Genomic DNA, 15472 nt, shown 5'->3' with positions numbered 1-15472 from the left:
GATATTCTGTCTGCTCAGATTCAGACAAATTCAGTTGATTGGATGGTGCTTCACAATACAGATGGACAAAGACCCAAAACATAGTGTGTAAGCAACCCAGGACTTTTTTATGGCCAGAGTCAATCACCTGATCTCAACCCAATCAAGCATGCATTTCACTTTCTGAAGACAAAACTAAAGGCAGAAAGACCCACGAACAAACAACAACTGAAGACTGCTTCAGTAAAGGCCTGACAAAGCATCACAAAGGAGGAAACCCAGCATTTGGTGATGTCCATGTGTTCCAGACTTCAGGCAGTCATTGCCTGCAAAGGATTCTCTACAAAGTATTAAAAATGAACATTTTATTTATGATTATGTTAATTTGTCCAATTACTTTTGAGCTCCTGAAAATAGGGGACTGTGTATAAAAATGGTTGCAATTCCTAAACGTTTCATACAATATTTTTGTTCAACCCCTTGAATTAAAGCTGAAAGTATGCACTTCAATTACATCTTGATTGTTTCATTTCAAATCCTTTGTGGTGGCATACAGAGCCCAAATTATGGAAATTGTGTCACTGTCCAAATACTTCCAGACCTAACTGTATATAAATAAATGAATGTCAATGACCCCAGGTGTAGGACTTTATTAGGTCAAACAGGTTTGAGGGGTCAGGCAAAGGACTTGGTGGAGTCAGGCAAGGGTCAGGCGATCATCGTTGTAAACCATGGAGCAGGGCAGGAACCGTGGTGCAAGGTGCTGGGCTGGAGGTGTCCATGGTGCTGAGTGCCCACTGATGAGCTAAATAAAACATTCTATTTCTGATGAGTCAACAGCACTAGGGCTCCTTCACAAAACCCTTACTGGAATCTTCATACACTCTGTGAATTAGTCTTTACTTTCTGATGAGTCAACAGCACTAACCCCATCCAGTGCGACATGTAGATAGCATATATTTAGAATAATGTAAAATGCAAACACCAGAAATGCAAGAAAGTTTGAGGTATACCAAATGGAATTAATAACAAGTGTTACGACCCTTCTGTCTAGAGTAAAATAAGGGCCTAGGGTGGAGTGCATAATGTACAGGTGTGTTGCAACACAAATGCCCCAAAAAGTGTACAAGGGATCAAATCAATTCAAGTTTTATTTGTATAGCGCATTTCTCACAAGATGCGACTCAATGCGCTTCACGTAATGACAGATGTTCAGTGTCCAGTGTAGTGTAGTGTTCAGTGTTGTGTCCAGTGTCCAGGTTCCAGTGATAGCTTCGTCAAAAGGACGCAAGGGTAAAAAACCTGTGCACTGTGCATCAAGGAAAATTCCCCTGCAGCCCTCTAGTGGTAGAGCGACTACTTACCAGTTTGCCCACCAGTGCAAAGCCGCAGCCCCCCACAAGCCCCTCGGGGGGACCCCACACGCCCAACCACCGCACCACCACCGGCGCACCCGGCCCAGGCCACCAGGCTCAGACTATCATAGCCCTGCACGAGGCTAGCCGGGTCAGGTGCCCCAGCGGCAGAACAGACCAAGCACGCAGGCCGGCCGGGGGCCCCGAGGAGAGGCCCAAGGAGCCCGGCGCATGGCAGGCAAGCAGGGGCGAAAAACCTGTACACAGCGCCTTCAGGAAAAGTGCCACTAGACCGTAGGGGTCTAGCCGGTGTGTATCTTATAAGTGATGTCAGAGACCAGGAACAGTATAAAAGGCTCTTTAAAAACAGCAGGGTCCGATGGGATAGGATAGTACGATAAACTCTTGACCGGGGCTCCGCCCAGGGTTGACTCCAGACTGTACCCCGTCGCCTATGGGGAGGTCCGGCGCATCCTCACGACCCAGCGTGGCTCCAATCACTTAGCTGAGGACAGGAAAGAGTGACTCAGCAGGTTGCACGAGTGACAGGCAACCACACAGTCCACAGTCCATCAACTGGCTCTCAGCTATGCTAGACAGTAGGGTTAGCCCTCAACCTCCAAAGTAAGCAAACAAAAAGTCACTTAACTTTGGGAAGGGCGCTGGCTGCACCCTCCCAAGTTTCCCAACAGGCCTCTGGAATCACAACCCCCAGTGGTCAGACACGGACAGCTCCGTTGGTGTTCAGTCGTCCCTCTGCTCGGGACCACAGCTTGGCGCCTGCGCACTGCAAAAAGTCAGCTCTCAAAAACAAGAAAAAAAGCAATAAAAATAGGGGAAATATTACTTAGAATAAGCAAAATTATCTGCCAAAAGAACAGGAAAATTTCACTTGCCAAGATTGTCTTAAAACAAGTAAGAGATATCTTAAAACTGGTGCAGTCAGACAGAAAACAAGCTTATATTGCCTTGATTTAAGATAATTAATCTTACCTAGATTTACTTTTTGCATTGTGGCGTGTATCAGGTGTTCTCTCGTTCCAACGTCGCAGGTCCCTCTGGTACTCGGCAGGTTTTCGTCTGGTGGTCGTCTAGTTGTCGCTCTCTGTCTAGTTGTCGCTCTCTGTCTAGTTGTCGCTCTCTGTCTTGTTGTCGCTCTCTGTCTTGTTGTCGCTCTCTGTCTTGTTGTCGCTCTCTGTCTTGTTGTCGCTCTCTGTCTCGTTGTCGCTCTCTGTCTCGTTGTACTCCCTGGTCGTAACCCTCGTTCCCAAACCACTCTCCCCTCCTACTGTTTGCTGGTGCCTTAAATAGAGAGTAAAGGGGAACAGTGTCACTCCCAGTCCCCAATCACTGCTAACCAGCAGCGTGTGTATAGTTGAGGAGTAGGAACAACAGAAATGGTTGTATGCATAACTGCATTTTGTTGTTGGTACTTGTACTCAGCAATGACAATAAAGTTGAATCTAATCTAATATCTGATGACGCTAAACCACATAGTTACCACCCAGTTAGCCAAGCCAGATGAACAAAACTACGTGCGAAACAGCCAAATGCGTAACACATGCAACAACCTAAATAATAAATACATATCTGAAAACTATAACATGTTCATTAATAATATTTCGAAATTCTCACCTGAGCTGCATTTGCCATTGTATTTGTAATTCTTCTTCTTCTTCTTCTTCTTCTTCTTCTTATCGTGTTCAAATTCTTGTTCGTATTCAATGTCCGTTAAAATCTCCCGGTGCTTTAAGATCCTTCAAAATCTCGCGGTTTCTCGCGGTTACTTCTGTGATGACGCGCTCGAACCAAATATGGTCTACAAGCGTCCGGGTGATGCCAAACGTAGGATGCAGCTGGACCCTTCTCAAACGCGCAGCCGAAGCGGCGTCGCACAAGAATGACGTAAAGACATGACGCACCGCGTTGATTCCTCCACCTGCTCGTGATAACCCACTTTAGATGCTGGTATTTATCTCTGTGAAAAAGGAGATACCTTGTATGCGACTGTAAATAAAAGTGTGTATTATTTCTTTATCAAATAGACTGCTATATCTGGTATCTTCAAGCACACGTTATGTAAAGAAATCACTAATTTATTCGCGGAACGGGTTTGGCCAGTGTGCGCATGGCGGAGATATATACGCATGGACCATTTGAGCGGAAGTTGTGAGCGTTGATTGCTGCCACTCTTGTTTTCGAGGTCAATTAAAATCTTGCTCCAGAACAGGTAATCTTGCTCTAAAATGTACGACACGTTACATGTCAGGTCAGTCATAATATCCGTATTGTCCGTATATGTGCCCGGCTGCCAGCTGTAAGTGGGATCTCATATATAGTCTACGTTCTGGCAAATTACTTCCAACACTTTGACATGTTGTTTACACATTATTATTGCATTACGTTTACCTCAGCAAAATGTGCTGGAAGTGTAGCATGAACACTATGCATCTCTGTAAACTGCAGTCGTTATTTGGGTGTCTCAGTGATTTGCAGTGTGTGCAAAACAAACGGTGATTTCCTATATGATGAAATACACGCTTTGAATATTGAGAAACAATACAGTAGAGGTTAATGTAATGTATGGACTGTTTTAACAGTAGAACTGTTCTTTGGAAGTGAGACCTTTTTCATTGAAAGCCAATGCATTCACGCACGTCATATTTCCCTCTCAGCTACAATCCGTTTTTTCTGATGAGACTTAACACTACAAACATCAGTTACCATCGTATGTAGCTAGCCAGCTGCTAGACACTTACAAAGGCACGGCAAGTTTATTTGTATAGCCCATTTCATACAACCGAGGCAATTCAAAGTGCTTTACATACATTATAAAAAAATACAGCAAGAGGAGCATAGTAAGAAAAAACAAAAAAAATGACAATGAATAAAAGTAGGGTTAGACAATAGCCATATTTGGTGACCATGGGCCTTTCAATAAGATCTATGTAGAACATTATTAGGCATACTGTTCAGTGTTTCCCCTAGGTTTGCTGCCTTGGGGGGGTGGCATGGACCGTGGCATGGACCCCCCCCCCCCCCCCCCCCCCCCCAGGGGGTAAGACCCTGCCTCATACCAGCGTCATGTCCAGGGGTGTACTTGTACATTAAGCCGCCTCACGCTACGGAAACAGGAGATAGGCTCCTGCCCTATGGGCCATTAGGCTCCAGAACCATCGGTTCTCAAGGCTACTTACTTATGTGGTCTTGACTACCTGTCCACTTTCTCACCTGGTTCTTGCTCTCTCTCTCTCTGGTGTGCCGACACCATCCTGCTCTCTCTCCTTCTCTCCCTCCCTATCCTCTTCTCTCCCTTTTGCTGTCAACCAAAAGGTAAACAGAACAGCCAGAGTATTTATAATCTAATAAGAGGCATAAATTGATCCATATCAATTTATAACATAATTATAATTGAATATTGGATTGCTGTGGGCAATCCAGTCAGATAATGTCATTTTGACTTTACTCTCTCACCTGAAAAAAAATCGTACAGTACAGGCCAAAAGTTTGGACACACCTTCTCATTCAATGTGTTTCCTTTATTTTCATGACTATTTACATTGTAGATTCTCACTGAAGGCATCAAAACTATGAATGAACACATGTGGAATCATGTACTTAACAAAAAAGTGTGAAATAACTCTAAATATGTCTTATATTTTAGATTCCTCAAAGTAGCCACCCTTTGCTTTTTTGTTGTTAATAACATATTTTTGTTGTTGTTGTTAATAAAATATATAATAATAATATGATATATATATATATATAATAACATATTATTATTAACACATATTATATTTAATATTATTATTATATATTTTATTAACAACAAAAAAGCAAAGGGTGGCTACTTTGAGGAATCTAAAATATAAGACATATTTAGAGTTATTTCACACTTTATTGTTAAATACATAATTCCTATGTGTTCATTCATAGTTTTGATGCCTTCAGTGAGAATCTACAATGGACCAAATAGTCATGAAAATAAAGGAAACACATTGAATGAGAAGGTGTGTCCAAACTTTTGGCCTGTACTGTATGTCCAACTATAAAAAACAGACATTTCCAATCAATCAACTGTCCATGTACTGTAAATATGCCATTATGGTATTACCATGAAGCCCAACTCTAGCAGAATAAGAAAGATAGTATATCTACTTTAAGTAAAATAATAAAGTGCCTCCAGTTAGCTCTCTAGCTGGCAAGTGTGCAAGGAGACTAGCTCATCTCATCACCTCTGAGCTAGCTAGCTTGCTAGTTCTTTGACACTATTTACACTATGGAACTATAGTCAGACACGTTCTAGTCACGATAATAACGACCAATTTTAACCAACTTTCTCTGTCAGAACACTCAGCAATTATATTTGCTAACGTTTCAACTTGCTTACTTTCAATCTGCAGACATCACAGCCGGCAAAAACTCTCGCGTCTCGCGCGCACACTTGCGCAAAATCTTGTATTATTCTCCAGCGCTGGCACAGCACGAAGTGTGTAGATAGGTCTGGCTATGCGAGACTACGGCGGACTAACGTTACCAACGAGCCTATGGGCTTGCCACTCGCCAGATTCGGGTTGGGTGCGTTTAAAAAACGCGGATATTTTAGCCTGCTTGTCAGATGTTTGGTGTCTACGTCCGTAATAATTCCTCTTTCTTGGGGGGGTGGGGGGTTCCGTTGGGAGGGCGGCCCGCGTATTCTTTCGCGTTTCCGTTTCCGTTTTTTTTTTTTGCTTTTATGTGTGTCTTTATGCTTTGATTGTTATGATTGTGTTGGCTATATTGTGATTTTATTGCCTTTTATTGTGATCTTAATCCATGTACAGCACTTTGGTCAGCGAAAGTTGTTTTAAACATGCTTTATAAATAAACTTGATGTGACTCTTTAGGGTCTTTACATATGCCTTGCCCTAACCCTCGTTCTTTAGGGTCTTTATGCCTTGCCCTAACCCTAGTTCTTTAGGGTCTTGCCTTGCCCTAACCGTTATATTCACCCACCAAGGTTCTGAAGGAGACAAGGACAACAGCTATCATGGTGAAGAAGAAGCAGGTTCGTCTGATTGCAGAGATGGCCCGCAAGATCCGCGCATATCGCGAGCTGAAAGCACGGCCACGGGAGTCAGAGAAGTACGCACTGGACTACGAGACCATGACACGGCCTCACACTGGGAAGACCCTGCCGGTGCTGGCCTGGGACGATGTCCGGAGAGAGAGCCGCCTCTTCTCCATGCTGGCCGGCCTCAGGCTCTTTGGTGTGGGGCGTCTCTTCACACGCAAGTCCTGGCTGGCAGACCACACGGAGCCCAGCTACTGGGAGATCACCAAGGTCAAGGTGGACTACACCGCCGAGGTGAGAGGGGAAGTCTAACAGTATGACTACTGTATCGGAAATCTCGATGACGGTTGTTTACGTCAGCCTTGTGTCAGCACGCGTTCAGACGTTTGATGTCAAATTGTGGATGGTCCCGGTGTCAGGTGTCAGAGTAAGAGTAGTTCACGAGCTCTGTTAACGTTCCACTTTTTTTTTTTTTACTGTGAGTCTGAAAGTCTCGCGTGTTGTCACCTGGCACGGGTGTCTTTATGGGGTTCTGCGAAATATTTCCGTCCTATGGATTCCAGAGAATGTTTTTTAAGATTGATCAAGATCCGTAAAAAGAAAGGCACTACAAAAAAAGCCTTAAAGGTAAAAGGGTAGCTGAAGTGAATATCGTTATTTGCAGTGTTTTTAGTGTTAGATAGTTACTGGAGGTAGCATCACCCAAATATGAAAAAGGGGTTTCTGTAGTTTTTTTTTCTCTCTCTATCAAGATAATCCTATCACTTCCATCCCTCCTATTTTAGCCAGCACTAGCAGTGCACATGATAACTCCTAGCAGGTACAGATAACAGCCGATACAAAATCAAATTGACCATTTAGAATGTTGTTGTAAAATGCAGCAAGACTGCACGTTAGAAAAACAACCTTTTTGCTGACTTTTTTAGAGTTGCTAAAGAAATCACCAGAAATGTAAACTTCTGGTGATCCAACTGCAAACAGAAATGCAGCATACATCCACATAAGAGGCACCATAGGCTGCTAACACGTTGGTCAACATTACAGCTAAAAAACATTGAACCTAGGAAGCAACGACACAAGACTTAATGTCAATCAAAAATGCGAGTGTCAAGCCCTGTCAATCTTGCTTTTTTTTTCAGCATTTTAATTTATGTTTGAAATTATTTTATATAGGAAAATGGAAATCAGTAATGGCCTTCTTACAGGGTATAGTAGCCTGTAGGTTGAAGAGATGGATCTATTCGGTTAACCCTGGCTTTGGTCTGCCTTTCTTTCTGTAGAACATGGACCATGGCAGAGCCTGGGGAGTATTGACTTACAAAGGTGAGTTCTTTCTCTTACTAAACATCCCTCTGTCTCAATGCATTGATGATATTACCCTGATTAACTTTGTCCCAAACTATGACAGTGTAACTAGTCGCTCCACTCTTCCTTCACCAGTGGATGTAGATTCATTGTAGATTCATGTTCACCAATGGCTACAAAAAGTTAAAGCCCTGATTTGGAACAGGAGCGTGGCAAATTGGCTCTTCCACCACTCAGGGTAAACAACACAACAAAGATGGTTGTAGTGAATGTAACCAGAGAGACAGTTGCTAGTTGACTGTCCTCAAAATATGTTGACGGCAAAATAATACTGGGGTTTGTGGCTTACTGACCTGTCTAATGGCTTCTTATTTCCTCACCTCCTTTCAGACTGATCTAGGCAAACTGAAAGATGCATACCACATCAGTAACCTTATGCTGCTATCTTTCTATCATGTCACAAAACTAAACTTCCAGGGCAGTCTCAATGCTGAACTTTCTCTCTGGTCATTTCTAGTGATGCACAACGCCATGTTTTATGTTGTCAGTGCTAGTGGGACGGCAGGACAGCCATTTTGCATTTTCATTAATTCTCGATTGGCAACTTTCTTTCCCCGTTAAAACCTGTTGACCCCTCGGGATAAATCATTGAATGGAAATGGAAACAGTTTTGTTGAGAAACTTGACGAAGATGGCATTACACATTGTCTTCCTCTCATGTTCTCCTCTGTAAAGCATTGCTCTCGCCTAAAATGTGTCTTTTCATGTCAATGCGCATGACAAGGAGAAGACCTCAAACTGAGCACAACCGGTAGGCTAGGCTAACCAGAAGTAAACAAATATTCAAGTAGTGAATCACATGTAACCGAATGAGGAAATAGAACAAACAGTAAATACTTCAGTGATGTTTTGTCAGGAAAGCAGGAGAGCCAGGTCAAGGAAGTGGACAAGGTGATGTACCACGACTGGCGGCTGGTGCCCAAGCACGAGGAGGAGCAGCTCAAGCGGTTTGAACCGGTCCCAGAGGCGCCGGTGCGCTATGCCATGTACCCACCCCTGCTCCGCGCCATGCTCCTGGCCCAGCAGCAGAGAGAGGGGCAGGCAGGGAGCGTGGAGCCCACCCTGCCCCTGCAGAGGAGTGTCCTGCTCAGCAAAGACTACTTCCGCAATCAGGAGATGGAGCGGCGGAGGCAGGAGGGTGGTACCTCTGTGTAAGAGGGGAGAGGTCAGAGGTCAAGAGGTGAAGAGCCACTTGCTGAAACAAGCCGAAGGATTGGATTGGTATATGTTACAGTGTTACAGTGCCTCCTCCATAAGTATTGAAAAGAGGAAGCATTTTGTTGTCTTTTAGCTCTATACTCAACAGTTTGGATTTGAATTTGACAATAGTCCCCCTATTTCAGAGCACCAACAGTGAAAACAGAAAACGCTGAATTAAAGCTGAGAATCTCATAGTAATTGCTTGATTTCAAAATCCAAACTGTTGGCGTATAGAGCTAAAAGAAGACCAAATGCTTCCTCTTTCCAATACTAATGCAGGGCACTGTATATGGCTGTAGCGCCACCTAGTGCCCTCTGACAGGCTAGGTTGAAAGTTTGCCATCTTATACCTAAGTCATTTCAGATCTACACAAAGGAAACTGGGCCAACAAGACAAGAGCCTTTTGCGAACCAACTAGAAAACTGGTATGGACTTAAGTGACAGTTTTCACTGCTGGCAAATTGGTATGATGTGAGCTGACACGTGTGTGCTATACATATTAAATGCTTGGTATGATGTGAGCTGACACGTGTACATATTAAATGCTATACTACATTATGATAACTAGACCTTTTTATTTCTGTTCCATGATTCAACTCTGGGCTTCAACTGGGTCCTCCTATGTGCTGTGATTGGACTACATGTCAAAACGTGTTCTTTATTGTTCTACCTTTTTACCTTTTATAAATGCAAACTGAAATTGTTGCCATATGCGTCTTCAATGAGTTGACTGTTGACTGTAAGCAAACAATGAGCCAAAGAGACCTGCTCATGTTATGTCCATAGATAGAGCATAAAGAACAGTCTTATAGAAAATATAATGGGCTTAGGGTTGTTTTTCATCCATTTCACTCCCTCTGGACTGAAATGTTTTGCCTCTGTGTTACAGAGATGGGCCCAATCCCGATTCCCTTTTCTACCCCTATGGCTCGTTTTCGAGTGCCACTCGATTTCGAGCCAAGGCCTTCGAACAGAGCCACAAGCCGTAGGGGTTGAAATCTACCCCTATGAAATGGGACCACCCTTCAAGACTGATACGTCATCAGTAGTATCGTAGAAAAGCATTGACGCTCGTGATTCATTCACAACTTCACTTTTACGCTATCAATCGAACAAGTCATCAAATAAAAAAGAAGAACAATGCTTCATTATCAGACCATGACAGAATAACGGCGCTCTAACCTGTATGAAACCTGTGCTCCTACCCTGCCAGTCTGCACTGATTTATACGGTGGCCGACAAGGGCAAACGCGCTGCAAATACCGAAACGCGCTGCATATAGAGAAACGCGCTGCATATAGAGAAACCGACAAGGGCAAACGCGCTGCAAATACCGAAACGCGCTGCATATAGAGAAACGCTGCAATTCAGTTCACAACACAATGGAAGTGTTCTCACAACACAACGGAAGTGTAGAAAACGCTGCAATTCAGTTCACAACACAACGGAAGTGTTCTCACAACACAACGGAAGTGTTCTCACAACGGAAGTGTTCTGGGGGGGAACGATAAGTGGAACGGACCGGAGACGTGTTTTTGAAGAAGTTCCGAAAAGCAGTTCTGAAGAGGTTGTGGAGTGAAGAGGCGACATAAAAGGTACATATTATATGTGCTGTATTTCAATCCGAAGGGCTCATTCTATGCCCTACACCCTACGAAGGGTTCGTAGAAGCTTGTGCAGTGGAGGGATTCTTCATTGGGAATTAGCCGTTGGATCGTATTCAGACATAACGTAGGCTGGTTCTGTCAAGATATTTGTTGGCATTATGAGGAGGACAGGTGACTTCCTTAAACCTGTGAGAGGGAAGTCACTTCCCCTTGATGTTCAACCACAATGGTCATCTGACCAACTGTTGGATGCTGCTTTAAAGAAGCTGAAAGATTTTAACCAGGACATGAAAGATGTTGCCTATGTCTTGCTGTACGATGGTCAGGAAGTTCGAAACATTCCAGGAACAGACACCGCTTTCAGTGGAGAAATACAAGGAGGCCATTGGAAAGGCCTACCAAAGAATAACACTGTACATTTGCCCTGGTGAACAATTCACAAACAGTTGTAAGTGCAAGTTTCCACCTTGTTTTAAGCTCCACTCTGTAAAACTGAGGCAATGAGTGAAATTCATCTTTATACCCACATCAATTATGCCAATTATTATTTTTCAAAGGTTACAGTGGACAGTCTTCAAGTGAAGATGATGACGGTGTGGTTCAAATGGTTAATTTGGCATCTGGAGACAGTCCACTTTCAGACACCGTGGTCAGTTTGCATCATGGCATTTCTCCTTAAATGAAGTGAATTGACAATATTTGGATAATATTTTCATTTGATCTAATCTGTCATTTGTGTGTTGTATGCAGGTGTGGGACGGTCCAAATGAAGTGAGCACTCCAAATGAAGTGAGCACTCCAAGAATGGAGAACATTTTGCAAGGGTAAAGCACAGCACAGTCAACATGAACCTTTCTTGCACAAGCAGCACAATACAGTACAGCAGTTTAAATTGTTGTTTTTTTTCCAGACCTGCCAGACGCTTACAGACAGCATCTCATCAAGTAAGAAAATCCATATCCTCTAGTGTTGAATGTGTGAACCTGAAATTATGAAATGCCTGTAAATAATTTCATTAATTCACCAAGCCAAACTACATGTAATGTGTGCTGTTTTAGTTACTAAGCCAATAACACTGTCATTAAATTAACTGCTAATTTTTGGGGTAAAACTAGGATGGAGGACAAACCACAGTCCAGGAACAAGACAAATGTGCCCGGGGTCAGAACAACTTCTACAGGTAAGCTGTGTTGACAGATGCAACCTTTACACATTTGCTAGTTTACTCAGAATTGTGTGGATTTTCAATTTATTTCTTGCATCTTTGTCAAATGTTTACGGGCAGTGTGCACCAATATGCCAAATGTGCTGGTATTGTATGTTTTAAACCTAATGTGTTTCAAAGAAACCAGACGAGGATTGACATCTGAATTTAAGCCGTAGGTATTTTTATTTTTCAGCTCAGTGAAGCAGGGTGCGCAAGGCGACAGGAAGAAACCCGTGTACTCGGATTCTGGAGAGACTATCTTCTTGACACAGAAGGTTTATTTTAATGATCTCATCATAAACACACTCCCTACCCTGCAGAAGACCTGAACAGTCCCCAGATCTTTTAATTATGTCATCTTGATATCATCTTCTATTGCTGGCAGTTCCATTGAAATATTATATTTTACAACTAAACTAAATCTACTTTTTTCAGAGAAACAAACAGGAATCTTCCTCCAGGACATCCTCATGTTCGCCACAGGACTCGACGCACTGCCTCCCTCTGGGATCCAGCCACCACCCAAACTGCTTTTTCTGCGGACATCACGCTTCCCAATGAGCAGAACCTGCGCCAACACAATAGAGATACCGATGGCCATGAATTACAATGAGTTTCAGAACAACATGGACTTTGGGATACAAAATTCCCCAGGGTTTGGACTACAGTAAACTAAACTGGCTTAACTAGATTTCAGTAGTTAAAGGGTTAACTTTGTTCTTTGAAATGAATGAATGAATGAATGAATGAATGAATGGTCTTTATTGTCATTGCTACAGTACAGGTACCAAACAACGACATTTAGGAGGGGTGGCTCCCCTGGTGTTAGGAAAAAAAAAAAAAAACGTTTAAAAAAAACACAAGAAGGGAAGGAGCTGGTTTACATAAATAAAGGCTATGTACACTATCCACTATACTATACTGTACAGATAGACGACTAGGGTTGTCATATTGCACAATAGTGTTATTGCACATTTATTTAAAGTGTCGCAGTTTGCAGGCTTGAAATGTACATATTTGTGCCTCAGCACTACACCTGATTTTTTCAGTCCAGCAGCTGCCATCAATCCGTCCAGACTGTCCAGGGCCCAGAACCTAGGTCTTTGCTGTGTTCAGGGCCTGGACGGCCCTGTGGTAGAAGCTGTTCTTCAGTCTGTTTGTCCTTGCGGCCATGGTCCTGAACCGCCTTTTCGAGGGCAGCCGGGTAAAGTGCTCGTACCCAGGGTGGGTTGGGTCCCTGGAGATCTTGGAGGCCTTCCTGAGACAGCGTGTGTTGTACAGCTCTTCCAGAGAGGGGAGGGGGGCGCCGGTGATCTTCTGGGCTGTTATCACTACTCTCTGTAGCGCATTTCTCTCCGTGGTTGTGCAGCTGGAGAACCAGTTGCAGATGCCGTAGGTGAGGATGCTCTCCACTGCGCCGCGGTAGAAGGTCACCAGTATCTCCTGCTTGCTGTGTTCCTTCCTGAGGACTCTCAGGATGTATAGCCGCTGTTGTGCCTTCTTGATGGTGGCTTTTGTGTTGTCCTTCCAGGTCAGGTCATCCCGCATGTGCATCCCCAGGAATCGGAGGGTTGAGACTCTCTCCACGCTCTCTCCGTCGATGAGCAGGGGCTGTATCTCGGACTTTTTCCTCCTGAAGTCTACGATGATTTCCTGGGTCTTTGACTTGTTCAGCAGCAGGTTGTTAACCTTGCACAGCTTGCTCAGTTGCTCTACCTCATCCCTGTACGCCGCCTCGTCCCCCCCCGAGATGCATCCCACCATGGTGGTGTCGTCTGCAAACTTTACGATGGAGTTGCTGGGGTGGACGGGGGTGAAGTCGTAGGTGTAGAGGTTGTAGAGGATGGGGCTTAGCACGCAGCCCTGGGGGGACCCAGTGCTGAGTCTGAGGGCTGTGGAGGTGTGGGGGCCCACCCGCACCCTCTGGGGGCGGTCGGTCAGGAAGTCCTTGATCCATGCACATATAGAGTGTGATAGACCCAGGTCTAGTAGTTTGGTCACTAGCCTGTCTGGAAGGATGGTGTTGAAGGCGGAGCTGAAGTCCACAAAGAGCAGTCTCGCGTAGCTGTTTCCCCTCTCCAGGTGGGATAGAGTGGCGTGGAGAGTCGTCGCGATGGCGTCCTCTGTGGACCTGTGGGCTCTGTAGGCGAACTGGTATGGATCCAGGTTGGGCGGGAGGCGTGTGAGTATGTTGTCCCGGACTAGTTTCTCGAAGCACTTCATGATGATTGGTGTGAGTGTCACCGGGCGGTAGTCGTTTATGGAATGGAATGGACTTTATTTGTCATTGCTACAGTACAGGTACCAAACAACGAAATTTAGGAGGGGTGGCTCCCCTGGTGTTAGGAAAGGAAAAAGAAAACACATTTTAGAAAAAGCATAGATGCATAAAATCACAAGAAGGTAAGGAGCTGGTTTACATCAATAAAGGCTATGTACACAATCCACTGTACTATACTGCACAGATAGTCAACTAGGGTTGTCATATTGCACAAAAAGTATTTTTTCACATTATTTTAAAGTGTCACAGTTTGCAGGCTTGAAAATGTACATGTTTGTGCCTCAGCACTAGCTGCCATACAATCCGTCCGGACTGTCCTGGGCCCAGAACTTAGGCCTTTTCTGTGTTCAGGGCCTTGACGGCCCTGTGGTAGAAGCAGTTCTTCAGTCTGTTTGTCTTAGCGGCCGGGGTCCTGTACCTCCTGTTCGAGGGCAGCTTGACAAAGTCTACGTGCCCAGGGTGGGTCGGGTCCTTCGAGATCTTGGAGGCCCTCCTGAGACAGCGTGTTTTGTACAGCTCCTCCAGAGAGGGGAGGGGGGCGCCGGTGATCTTCTGTGCTGTTCTCACGACTCTCTGTAGCTCGTTTCTCTCCGCTGTTGTGCAGCTGTGGAACCAGTTGGAGATGCCGAAGGTGAGGATGCTCTCCACTGCGCCGTGGTAGAAGGCCACCAGTATCTCCTGCTTGTTGTGTTGTTTCCTGAGGCATCTCAGGGTGTATAGCCGCTGTTGTGCCCTCTTGATGGTGCCTTTAGTGTTGTCCTTCCAGGCCAGGTCATCCCGCATGTTGTGTCCCAGGAATCGGAGGGTTGAGACTATCTCCACGCTCTCTCCGTCGATGAGCAGGGGCTGGATCTCGGACTTTTTCCTCCTGAAGTCTACGATGAATTCCTGGGTCTTTGACTTGTTTAGCAGCAGGTTGTTAACCTTGCACAGCTTGCTCAGTTGCTCTACCTCATCCCTGTACGCCGCCTCGTCCCCCCCCCGAGATACATCCCACCACGGTGGTGTCGTCTGCAAACTTTACGATGTAGTTGCTGGGGTGGATGGGGGTGAAGTCGTGGGTGTAGAGGTTGTAGAGGATGGGGCTTAGCACGCAGCCCTTGGGTGACCCAGTGCTGAGGCTGAGGGCTGTGGAGGTGTGGGGGCCCACCCGCACCCTCTGGGGGCGGTCGGTCAGGAAGTCCTTGATCCACGCACATATAGAGTGTGATAGACCCAGGTCTAGTAGTTTGGTCACTAGCCTGTCTGGAAGGATGGTGTTGAAGGCGGAGCTGAAGTCCACGAAGAGCAGTCTCGCGTAGCTGTTTCCCCTCTCCAGGTGGGATAGAGTGGCGTGGAGAGTCGTCGCTATGGCGTCCTCTGTGGACCTGTGGGCTCTGTAGGCGAACTGGTATGGATCCAGGTTGGGCGGGAGGCGTGTGTGG

At 45.0% G+C, this 15472-nt stretch overlaps 1 protein-coding gene across 1 annotated transcript; it reads left to right on the top strand.

Annotated features, from left to right (window-relative positions):
• The first annotated feature begins 3482 nt into the window (after positions 1-3482).
• Positions 3483-9571, top strand: mrps34 (mitochondrial ribosomal protein S34). The gene is made up of 4 exons (XM_080524890.1): positions 3483-3564; positions 6334-6681; positions 7668-7710; positions 8609-9571. The coding sequence occupies exons 2-4, from the start codon at positions 6364-6366 to the stop codon at positions 8905-8907; spliced, it is 660 nt and encodes a 219-aa protein (XP_080381016.1). The 5' UTR covers positions 3483-3564; positions 6334-6363; the 3' UTR covers positions 8908-9571.
• The last annotated feature ends 5901 nt before the right edge of the window (positions 9572-15472 follow it).

This window comes from Nansenia antarctica (assembly GCF_963989245.1).
Source record: "Nansenia antarctica genome assembly, chromosome: 2".
NCBI lineage: Eukaryota > Metazoa > Chordata > Actinopteri > Argentiniformes > Microstomatidae > Nansenia > Nansenia antarctica.
Note: the sequence above shows the minus strand (reverse complement) of the source record. Positions and strands in the feature narration are given on the sequence as shown.